This window comes from Sparus aurata, chromosome 19 (assembly GCF_900880675.1).
Source record: "Sparus aurata chromosome 19, fSpaAur1.1, whole genome shotgun sequence".
In the NCBI taxonomy this organism is placed as follows: Eukaryota; Metazoa; Chordata; class Actinopteri; order Spariformes; family Sparidae; genus Sparus; species Sparus aurata.
This window is the reverse complement of record NC_044205.1, coordinates 30,907,441-30,919,557: the sequence shown is the minus strand read 5'-3', so window position 1 is coordinate 30,919,557 and position 12,117 is coordinate 30,907,441. Positions and strand designations below refer to the sequence as shown.

General features: G+C 43.3%; 1 protein-coding gene across 3 annotated transcripts in view; it reads right to left on the bottom strand.

Annotated features, from left to right (window-relative positions):
• Positions 1-12,117, bottom strand: part of LOC115570193 (piezo-type mechanosensitive ion channel component 2-like) — a 60,299-nt gene that overhangs the window by 22,228 nt on the left and 25,954 nt on the right. For all 3 annotated transcript variants that reach the window (XR_003981719.1, XM_030398584.1, XM_030398585.1), the window contains exons 14-26: positions 11,832-11,980; positions 9,420-9,498; positions 9,230-9,324; positions 8,899-9,095; positions 8,656-8,813; positions 8,387-8,563; positions 7,299-7,412; positions 6,992-7,192; positions 5,834-6,038; positions 5,416-5,517; positions 4,048-4,225; positions 3,881-3,967; positions 2,055-2,211 (exon numbers count right to left, since the gene is read on the bottom strand). Coding sequence is in view for 2 of the 3 variants with exons in the window: in XM_030398584.1 (XP_030254444.1) it covers positions 2,055-2,211; positions 3,881-3,967; positions 4,048-4,225; positions 5,416-5,517; positions 5,834-6,038; positions 6,992-7,192; positions 7,299-7,412; positions 8,387-8,563; positions 8,656-8,813; positions 8,899-9,095; positions 9,230-9,324; positions 9,420-9,498; positions 11,832-11,980 (1,899 nt within the window). In the remaining variant the exon portion in view is untranslated. The remainder of the gene's footprint in view (positions 1-2,054; positions 2,212-3,880; positions 3,968-4,047; positions 4,226-5,415; positions 5,518-5,833; positions 6,039-6,991; positions 7,193-7,298; positions 7,413-8,386; positions 8,564-8,655; positions 8,814-8,898; positions 9,096-9,229; positions 9,325-9,419; positions 9,499-11,831; positions 11,981-12,117) is intronic.

Here is a 12,117-nt window from a genome sequence, read left to right as displayed (position 1 = left end):
TACAGAGAGAGAGACAGAGAGAGAGAGAGCAACTGAAAAAGTTTGACATTAACAGTCTTTACAAAAAATATTAAAAGCACCAGTATAGGCTAAATTAAGTGCTGAAATGTCTTCCTTTACTGGGTGCTATTGTTATTATTTGTTTCAAGAGAGGAGTTATCTAAGTCAGAGTCCTGCAGGGGTGAAACATAATGTAGGCTACTGTGTCGGACACAGGTGCAGGACATGCGGACGCCTGGAGAGGCGGGTCGGGTTTTACGACTGCCATTTTCAAGGCGTCACTTATCATCAGTCATTATTAGCGACACAAATAATAAGCATTTATATTTCATATGAGCTCATTCATGCGTGCTTGCGCCCTCCCAGAACTCATTCCCTCTACGCTGTCTTACTTTCACTTTTAAAAATTGCGTCCGTCCAATTTTCCTTCGGGCGTCGGTATCAATTTATAGCGGGTCGGCTCGGGTGCGGAATGTGAGTTGTGTCGGAAAACCGGTTGGATGCGTAGACCTGTGCAGGACTCCGCTCTAAGTGACCATTTTAATCCTCTAGCTAATTATCAAGCTAAATATCCAACATGCTAGTTAACGTCAAAGACTGCGGTGGAAGACGACGGTGAAATATTTACTTTCTCTAACACTGGATTTATTTATGCCTGAATTTTGAAGGTGTGGCAGCTTTTATTTTGCCGTGGCGGTGCGCAACAGTCAATTACATGTTGAGCACTCCTTCCCCACCTCCTCCACTCTTCCTCCTCATGCTCCTCCAGCTCCTCAGTTAATATCTCTATATCTCTCTTAGAGAAGATGAGAGCCTCTGTTTAAACAACGAGGACTAGGTTGCTTTTAACTCCCTCTCAAAGGGTATGGGAGATGACATTCTGATGGTTTAATTTATGTCACTCCCGAAATGCACCATTACTAATTAAGAGTAATTTCACCTTCAACCTGTGGTGATGATGATGATGACGATGATGATGACGATGATGATGATGGCACCTCTGACTTTGCTCCAGCCAACAATTGTAACCCCATTTTATGTACGCAGACGAAACCACAGTGATGGTCTCCGACAATGTTTTGTCTGGCATGGTGGTGCTCTGAGAACAGTTTCTCTCTTAAGAACAGCGAGCCCAAAGAGCTCATTATTGACTTCAGGAAGTTGACAATGGTCACACACACTCCACTTTTCATTACTGGATAAATGGTGGCCAGAGCGTCTACTTCAAGTTCCTGGGCATTCACATGTCAGAGGATATTTACTCCATACTACCAATACCACAGCACTGGTCATGTAGGCACAACAATGGCTGTACTTTCCGCCATTGAAAAAGAAAGTCAACTTAATAATAATAATAACAATAATAATACATTTAATTTTTATAGCGCCTTTCAGGGTACCCAAGGACACTTAACACAATGGAAAAAAACAAAACAAGAAAAAAATGGATAAACAAAAAATACATAAAAGATAAAAATAGAAAAGTTGTAGTAAGTAAGTAACTTAAACAAAGATTGGCTTGTTACCTTCTACCCTGCAGCTTTGAACAATATAGTATAAAAGCGGTACTGCTGCAGAGAGACAGGCTCTGCAGTCGGTCATTACCGGTGCCCAAACAGTCATTAGAGCACAACTACCACCTCTTGATCCATCTCCACAGCCCTGACATCGCCTTTCACTCTCAAGCCCTCTGGGTGGCGCTATAGGTAAATGAGACTGAGGAGCTGTTTCTATTACAGAGCATTAAATCTCTCCATCAATCTCTACAGTCAAAACAGATTGTGAATTATAATTTGACTGTGAAATATTTTTTAAATAGTTTTAAGTTACTGCACCAATTGCACATTATATATTGGAAGAGCTGCTAATGTCTTCCCCAGCAGCTCACCTCAGTGTGTTGACTGACATCTACAACTGTGTTATGCACAAACAACACGCACAATGCCTCGTACTGTTGTGCCTATTTTTACTATTCTTTTCATATGTTCATATTTTCTATACCTATAAAGGTTTATTGTTATTATTAAAATGTTGAATATGATTATGCATCTTACCGACAGAATATTCTTCATGGTGATGACAAAAACATTGTAGCCAATCAGACAGTCCCAGTACACCAGGATGGATTTGACTGGTTTCAGCAGCAGGTCTCCGCCCACCAACAGGAAGTAGAAACATGCCACCAGGTAACCCATACAGAAGATACTGATCCTGGGAGAGGAAGTACAAACATATTATTATTATTATACTATTTTAGCAAGTTAGGAAAGTCTTTTTTACACACACACACACACACACACACACACACACAGTGTAGAGGAGATGAGCGAAGGGGCTGCCACGGCGCCCAACGAGCAGTGTTAGGGGTCGGTTCAAACCTTTGTGTAAAAGCATAATTACAACGAAAGAGGCACTTTTAATATTTACAGTATTTTCATTTTCAGGTCAAACTCATTTTCAATGGGAGTGCTACGGGCACTTTTACGATAGCATCAAAATCTCTCTGTTTAAAACAGTAAGAAGTCTCGACACAACATGAAGCTTTGCTGGTAGCATCACCAGGGTCTCTACACATGAACACGAGCATTGAGAACATTGTTTGTGTACACAGAGTTTACTAGAAAGAAGGTTTTTGAACAACTCACGTTAGCAGTAGCTTGTTCTGCTCCCAGTCGTCATGGCAGCGGAGAAGTATCGATCTCCGAATGTGACGTAACCTGGAGGACAGTTAAGGTGGAACGCTCCTAATTTGTTGTTTTGTCGTTAGTGAAAAACAATATTGACCTTGAAGTTGAAAAAGGAGACTCATATAAGAAACAATACTAAAATAAAAAGCCGGAAAAGTCACGTGAGATCTGGCGTGGATAGTTGTTGCAGGAAGACAGTAGTTCCACCTTAACTGTCCTCCAGGTTACGTCACATTCGGAGATCGATGCTTCTCAGCTGCCATGACGACTGGGAGCAGAACAAGCTACTACTAACGTGAGTTGTTCAAAAACCTTCTTTCTAGTAAACTCTGTGTACACAAACAATGTTCTCAATGCTCGTGTTCATGTGTAGAGACCCTGGTGATGCTACCAGCAAAGTTTCATGTTGTGTCGAGACTTCTTACTGTTTTAAACAGAGAGATTTTGATGCTATCGTAAAAGTGCCCGTAGCACTCCCATTGAAAATGAGTTTGACCTGAAAACGAAAACACGGTAAATCTTAAAAGTGCCTCTTTCGTTGTAATTATGCTTTTACACAAAGGTTTGACTCATAAACATTCACAAAAAAAGCCTAGGTTGTATTTTGGCGAGAGTCTCACTTTGAGGGGACAAAAATGCTTGTTTTATTGCTTGTGTGTTACAGAGGAGAGGCTGGGCAGGGCTTCTGTCTGACCAGAGCCTCTGACATTCACACAAACACCTGCAGCGCATTGTGGTAATCAACACCGACTGAAATACCTGAGCACTTGTTGCGCCGCCAGAAGTTTTTTTTTGTTTGGCGTGGTATAAGGTCCACACGGTTAGCTCGAGTGTACTTGTGAGCAACTCATGTTTGCAAAAATTTAAAAACAAGGTGTTCTTTCATTCTTTGTCAGAACACATACGATGTACATATGTTGGGCTGTAGTGTGCTTCTCCATCATCTCCCATTGACTTCAATGAGCCTGTCAACACAGTCTGGAACCAAAGATTCAGTGATGTAATGACCCTCCCTTTTGTTTTGGTTCCTTGCCTAGAAGAGGAAGTAGTCGTAGATAGAAGTGGATACAACCTTACAGGTTTTACAAAAACTCACCCTAACCCTAACCCTCAGAATATTTCTGTCTTACAAACATTTTGTTCTTTGAATCCAAGATTCTGAAATTCAGGTACCTGTATGCATGCCTACTCACCTGGTGGTCCCAGTGATGAAGATGATGGTGAGAACGAACCAGAACATGTAGCTGAAGATGATCACTTTCATCATGTCCAGGTAAGACCTGTACATATAGAGGTCAAAGGTCAGACAGGTAAACAGATGGATAGGGAGACAGGCAAGCAGTCAGTGGGTGGAGCTTACCTGCACATCATGAAGTCAGGGACCGTGCTGAGACGGAGCCGTCTGATTAGATCAGACATGTGTCCCTCATCTTCGTCCAGCTCACAGTTGTCTCCTGCGAGGATCTGAACCGACGCCTGGACCTCCTCCTCAAACACCTGCAGCTGCAGGGAGGCACCGAGGAGGAGCAGGAAGTCATCTGGGAAATCAGGAGACACACAACTGTAGCAGATATCATGATGTCATCAGTCAACATTTGACATGATCAGGTTTACCTTGAAATTAATCCACAACTTTAGATTTACTAAATGTTTGGATCCAATCATTTTTTTATAAAATCAAAAACCTGGATTTTCAGATTTTGTCAAAAAAACATAATTAATTCTAAATTTGTTGAGAGGACCAAGATTTATTTCTGAAATGACATGTTCCATTATTATTTATCACATGATTTAATTAATTTACCTCCAAAATCTGAGGTTAATCCCAAAGTTTGTAAATACATAAATGATCAAAGTATAATCTGACACTCAGTCATTTAAAATGATATACTAATAAGATGAGGCCTGAGATTTTCTTTTTTCAATCAAGAGTTTTTCTTTTTTTCCTCCTCCAAGAATCGACAGGGTTGGTGTGTTCCTGTGACCCTGGGTGCTCGGGTGCCCAGGGTCTCCCAAGGTAAATTGATCCCAGTCAGAATTACAGATTCTCAGACCCCACATGAATCTGCTGAGAAGGAACTTCAGAAGCTCACCCAGATTTCAGCATTTCACACAAGAGGGCAGCGCTGAGCTGAGCAGTGCTGACATATACCTGAGTTTCTGGTGCACCCAGGAGAAGAAGAAAATAAAAAAAGACGCTGCCAGCGTTTTAAAGACCAAAGAGTGAATGAATGAGACAGCCCACGATGGTCCAGCTTGAAAAAGAAATCCGCTGAGTCTATAATCATTGGTAATTAATGAGCGGTGCGGCTGTGGAGATGCCGCACATTCAAATGTTTGGACTTCAAGTTTGATAGTGAAGTGAGTGTTAAAATCCTTTGTTTCTATTTATTTTTGCATATATATTTATAATCAATTATGTCAATGGATTTCGTTTGACAGTTAACTACAATTATGATGATTTATTACACTACTGTTTACATTAACCCAGATGCAGATTCATGCGTTGTGTTTTCTGTGTAAGTGTTTCTGTATACATGTTCTGTAATATGAAATGTACAAACTGTCATTCTGTTGTGCAACCCTTTGTTGTATAATGACAAACAAATGACCTTGTACCATGTGGGTGTGTAAACTAATCTACAAAAGTAAAATGTTAATGTGATGAGATTATTCCTTTATATTCTGGATGTTTTTCACTTGTCATGCTAGATGATGATGATCTTACAAAGGAGGAAGAGTGGATTTGGTGGGGTCAGGTGATCGGGGAGGAAGAGCCACTTCACCACATTCGAGTCCACGTTGGAGGATGGAGGTCTCCAGGGATAATCTGAAAATACAACAGAGCTGCTGCTTTGACAAAAACACTAACATGGGTTAGGGTGTTAGATGTGAATGTTAATGTGAATTGTCACATTTAAATCAGATTGCAGGATAAAAATGTACAAAAAAAACATTTGTAAGAAATGTTTTAATTCCAAACTCAGAAATCAAGTCTTTGCTTAGCACAGAGACATGAAGCAGAGATTAATTAATCTTGATTAACCTTTAATCAGAATAAAAGCCTTATACATTTTCTAAGACAGTTTCTGGACTAAATTGTGGAGTAAATAATTCCAACAGGAAGAGATCAGTTGAGTTTGTACCTTTGCAGGCAGCAGGAGGGAATCCAATACAAAGCACATACTGGAAACACAATACCCCTGACAGGAAATAGCAGTACTTGGGCCAAACTGAGGCGATGCGCTTCCTGCTGCGACATGATAAGACGGTGATGAGACCAAGGGCGTGGCCTACAGCAAACAGATCCATTCGTTGACCAATCACATTCACAGCCATCAGGAAGCAAGTCTGCAGTGCAAGAGTGTGAGAATGTTTAAAACTGGAAAGTGATTATGTTGCGGGGTCCTTCTTCAGACTCCTCGAAACATAAAGACTAATGGCGTAGCCGAAAAAGCAACAGTCCATTTAGTAAACCAGCTTCCCAAAGTACAAACAGTGCAAATATCTACACAAGGGAAAAAATGAAAAAAAAAGAATAGATAAATAAATAAATGTACAAGATGATCAGAATAGCACCAAAAATGTAGTCCCTCAATGACTCAGTGTCTTCCAGATAGATAACAGACAGAGGAAAAATAATCTTTCCTCTGTAATAAACCAAGACTGATTTCACAACTAACTAATAGCCCCTCCCCTGGACAATTTATTGACATGAAATACACATTTAACTATTTTATCTTGCAGAGAAAACAATTGCAGCCCATTTAACACTAATGTATTCTACGCATACATTTCGCATTGCTATCTAAATATATCCCCATAACCCAAAACAAGTCAATTGGCAACAAAGTCCACTGCAAAATAACAAACCTATTCATGCTGATCACATGACCCCCAAAGGCACCAGGTGCTCTTTTTAAAAGGAGGAAGTTGTTACAACCTTGTTTTGCCAGTCAAACCTATGAATGGGACATGACATGATGGCCGTGCAGTGTTTCATCAAAGGGTTAATGTTTGTGTGAATGTGTGTGTACAGGAAACAGCAGAACAACCATGTGTGCACCTGTGACCCTCCTGAAACAGTTAAGGAGAGAGGGATAGTTGGGAGGTTTTTAAATACTTGTAAACGGATGGGAGAAATGTGTGGCGTGTGTGCGTGTCTGTGTGTGTAGGTGCATGCGCTGCCTGCAGCCAGTGACACAACGAAGAAATGCAGTGTGTGTGAATGTGTGTGTTGCCCACAGTGAAAGAGCTGCTCCGTCACAGATTAGCTTAATGCTATGCTAACGTGTGCATCTCACCTCCAGTCCAAACTTGTAGAAGAAGTAGTTGAGGAAGTACTTCATGCAGCTTAGCATGCCGTCGTCAAGGTGATGCCTGGTGATATCATGAAACAACGTTCTGGTGGGGGGCGGGACTTGGTTATGCCGGAGACGGTAGAGCTCCTGGTGTCTGTAAATGGTCACCTCGAAGGCTAACAGCGCTAACATCATCAGGTTATACTGTAGAGACAGGTTAGCATAACACTAAGTTATCAGAGCTAACAGAGATGATTAAAGTCAGATTGGTTGTAGTGTCACTCGTGTTCTTAGTGATGTCACTCCTCACCCTCAGGTAATCGAGCAGTTTTCCGTCTGTTTTACGAAGCCCCACCCACTGGGCGGGGTCAACTGGACCAGAGTACAAAAGAGAGCCGGACAAGTCGGTGCTGGAGTTACCTGGCTGCAGAGAGACAGACAGGTTGTTGCTGCAGTTTGTGAAAAGTAAAATATTAGATATAGAGACGATGACCGGTTGCTCTATTTAATACAATAAAGGGGAAACTAGTGATTCCAGAGGCAATCCGGTCTTCATCAGGGCTCCAAACAAACACCACCATGTGGCCCAACCTGTTTGTAGCCACAGCCAATAGGAGGCGCTCACATGACCCTGATAATGACATAACTGTTAGGCTCAGTGGTTGGTTGGTTGGTTAGGACCCAAAATCGGACACAAGAACAGGGAATTGAACACACCCAGGATTTACTAAAAGAAGTCAGGGAATGGAGGTAGGCTCCAGCTCAGACTATTGGCTCCGCCACAGCAAGGAGGAGGGGACTCACGAAGGCACTGGCTGGGTGCACAGAGGGTCATGCTCAGGAGCTGCAGAGAGTGTCGGCTTGCAGGATGCAGGGCAGCGGGTTGGCTGGGTAAGGCTTAGGGAAAACACAAGTTGCTCACAAGTACTCTCGAGCTAACCGCGTGGACCTTATACAACGCCAAACTAAATAAAACTTGGGTATTTCAGTCGGCGTTGATTACCACAATGCGCTGCAGGTGTTTGTGTGAGTGTCAGAGGCTCTGGTCAGACAGAAGCCCCGCCCAGCCTCTCCTCTGTAACACACAAGCAATAAAACAACCGCAGCCAAAAGCCCCAATATGACCACACCAGGTGAAACACACTCAAGTTAATGAGGCAATGAAACCATTATTAGAGGTTGATATGGGTCATGTGAATACTTCTTATTGGCTGTGGACACTGTACAGCTGGGGCCAGGTGTTGTCTGAAGACCTGATGAAGACCTGATGTCTGAAACATGTTGGCTTTTGTAATGATTTAGCCACAATAAAGGCTTTCTTGATATTCTCTTCTTAGATGTGCCTAAATTTATGGGACGTCCTAGAGAAAGACAGACAGACAGGTTACACAGGGTTACCATGGTGCAGTTGGAGGAGTATCTGGTTGGTTGGACGACGTTGAGTTGGTACAACATCTTACAGACGGTCACCACGCATGTCCAGACTGTACACATTCCTGACAGCAAGGGGCGCCACGGCCTGCACGGCAGAGCCACGGCCACACACAGCACGAAGAGCAGGTTAAATACACACACCTGAGGAAAGACAGACAGGGTTAACACACACCTTAGGGGAGACAGACAGGTTCAACACACACACCTGAGGAGAGAGAGAGACAGGCTCTGACCTCCTTCACAGAGACCCAGATGATGTAGGAGGAGACGATCTTGACGATGTGCAGTTCCAGGAGCCACCAGAGGAGGTGCTGCAGGCGTTGCAGAGACAAGAGGAGGCGCAGGAACAAAACAGAGAGACGATCCACCACCAACCTCCAGGAGACCAGCACTGAGGAGGAGGAGACATGAGGAGTTAACTTCCTGTTTAAAACTCAACTGTCACAGGTGCGATCATGATGACGCAGTGAGTTTACCTGCCATGGGGTCAGACAGGGTTTCCCCATCAAACATACAGGAAAACCCCTCCTCCTCCTCTTCCTCCTTCTTTATCCACTTCTCCTCTGTCTCCTCCTGTATCTCCCTCTGTCCTCCTCTCTTCTCCTCCTCAGGGAGGAGTTGAGGAGCTCCACCAGCAGACAGGTCAAACAGGCTGCCATCTGAGTGGACCAACCTGCCATTACAAACAGAGGATATCTGGTCGCTGATTGGACAGGAGGATTTCACATGTTGTTGACCTGTGACCAGCAGATAGGTGTGTGTGTGTGTGTGTGTGTGTGTGTGTGTGTGTGTAGGTGTGTGTGTAACCTGGTGATGGTGCTGTTGTGTGTGTCCACTACAGTCTTCAGGTCAGTCAGCTGCAGGAACGGCTCATGGAAGTAATGCAGGTGTACGATACACACCTGCAGAACAATAGTAGGTCAACATTCACTAAAACACAGCAGAATAAAAAATAATCATCAAACTGTAGATGTTCTGTTAGAATGTGTCTGAGTACCAGGAGGAAGGCAGCTGGGATGAAGATCTTTGTGAAGAGAACCGGAACTGAAAACTTCTCCAAACCCACATCCTCCAACCTGGAGAGACAAGGACACCATAGAGACAGTAGAGACATTAGAGACAGTAGATACAGTAGGGATTAAAGACAGTAGAGATTAAAGACAGTAGAGACAGTAGACAGTAGAGACAGCAGACAGTAGAGACAGTAGAGACAGTCGACACAGTAGACAGTAGAGAGTAGAGACAGTAGACACAGTAGACAGTAGAGACAGTAGACACAGTAGACACAGTAGACAGTAAAGACAGTAGACAGTAGAGACAGTAGACACAGTAGACAGTAGAGACAGTAGAGAGTAGAGACAGTAGACAGTAAAGAGTAGAGACAGTAGAGAGTAGAGACAGTAGACAGTAGAGACAGTAGAGACAGTAGACAGTAGACACAGTAGACAGTAGAGAGTAGAGAGTAGAGACAGTAGAGACAGTAGACACAGTAGACAGTAGAGAGTAGAGACAGTAGAGAGTAGAGACAGTAGAGACAGTAGAGACAGTAGAGAGTAGAGACAGTAGACAGTAGACAGTAGAGACAGTAGAGACAGTAGAGAGTAGAGACAGTAGAGACAGTAGAGAGTAGAGACAGTAGAGACAGGAGACAGTAGAGAGTAGAGACAGTAGAGACAGTAGACACAGTAGAGACAGTAGACAGTAGAGACAGACAGTAGAGAGTAGAGACAGTAGACAGTAGAGACAGTAGAGACAGTAGAGAGTAGAGACAGTAGAGAGTAGAGACAGTAGACAGTAGAGACAGTAGACAGTAGAGACAGTAGAGACAGTAGAGAGTAGAGACAGTAGAGAGTAGAGACAGTAGAGACAGTAGAGAGTAGAGACAGTAGAGAGTAGAGACAGTAGAGACAGTAGAGAGTAGAGACAGTAGAGAGTAGAGACAGTAGAGACAGTAGAGAGTAGAGACAGTAGAGAGTAGAGACAGTAGAGACAGGAGACAGTAGAGAGTAGAGACAGTAGAGACAGTAGAGACAGTAGAGACAGTAGACAGTAGAGACAGACAGTAGAGAGTAGAGACAGTAGACAGTAGAGACAGTAGAGACAGTAGAGAGTAGAGACAGTAGAGAGTAGAGACAGTAGAGAGTAGAGACAGTAGAGACAGTAGACAGTTGACAGTAGAGACAGTAGAGACAGTAGACAGTAGAGACAGTAGACAGTAGAGACAGTAGAGAGTAGAGAGTAGACAGTAGAGAGTAGAGACAGTAGACAGTAGAGACAGTAGACAGTAGAGACAGTAAAGAGTAGAGACAGTAGACAGTAGAGACAGTAGAGACAGTAGACACAGTAGAGAGTAGAGACAGTAGACACAGTAGACACAGTAGACAGTAGAGAGTAGAGACAGTAGAGACAGTAGAGAGTAGAGACAGTAGACAGTAGAGAGTAGAGACAGCAGACAGTAGAGACAGTAGAGAGTAGAGACAGTAGAGAGTAGAGACAGTAGACAGTAGAGAGTAGAGACAGTAGACAGTAGAGAGTAGAGACAGTAGAGACAGTAGACAGTAGAGAGTAGAGACAGTAGAGACAGTAGAGAGTAGAGACAGTAAACAGTAGAGACAGTAGAGACAGTAGACAGTAGAGAGTAGAGACAGTAGAGAGTAGAGACAGTAGACAGTAGAGAGTAGAGACAGTAGAGAGTAGAGACAGTAGAGACAGTAGAGACAGTAGACAGTAGAGACAGTAGACAGTAGAGAGTAGAGACAGTAGACAGTAGAGACAGTAGAGACAGTAGACAGTAGACAGTAGAGACAGTAGAGACAGTAGACAGTAGACAGTAGAGACAGTAGAGACAGTAGACAGTAGAGACAGTAGACAGTAGAGACAGTAGAGACAGTAGACAGTAGAGACAGTGGAGAGTAGAGACAGTGTAGACAGTAGACAGTAGAGACAGTAGAGACAGTAGACAGTAGAGACAGTAGAGACAGTAGAGACAGTAGAGACAGTAGACAGTAGAGACAGTGGAGAGTAGAGACAGTGTAGACAGTAGACAGTAGAGACAGTAGAGACAGTAGACAGTAGAGACAGTAGACAGTAGACAGTAGAGACAGTAGACAGTAGAGACAGTAGAGACAGTAGAGAGTAGAGACAGTGTAGACAGTAGACAGTAGAGACAGTAGACAGTAGAGACAGTAGACAGTAGACAGTAGAGACAGTGTAGACAGTAGAGACAGTAGACAGTAGACAGTAGAGACAGTGGAGAGTAGAGACAGTGTAGACAGTAGACAGTAGAATGTAGAGAGTAGAGACAGTAGAGAGTAGAGACAGTAGAGACAGTAGACAGTAGAGACCAGAGACATAGCAGAAAATAGAGACATAGAGATATTTGAGAGAGTAGAAACATTAGCTGAAACACCTGTGAGTGCTGAGTCCACTGTAATAGCTCCAGGTATGAGGGGATGATGGGAACTGGAAGGTGTAGACTAGGATCAGAACCAGCATTGAGTAAACCACCACAGCTACCCAGAAACCCCTGAGCAAGGCACGCCAACGCTCATAGTTCAACTACGGAGAAAGACAGACAGGTCCATGCTGTCGATCAGGTCACATCCAAACCAGATCAAAAATCTAATCAGTGATCCATCCAAACAGAGGCCCTGTCCACTGACAAAAATCAACACAAGACTGGGCATTCAAATTCA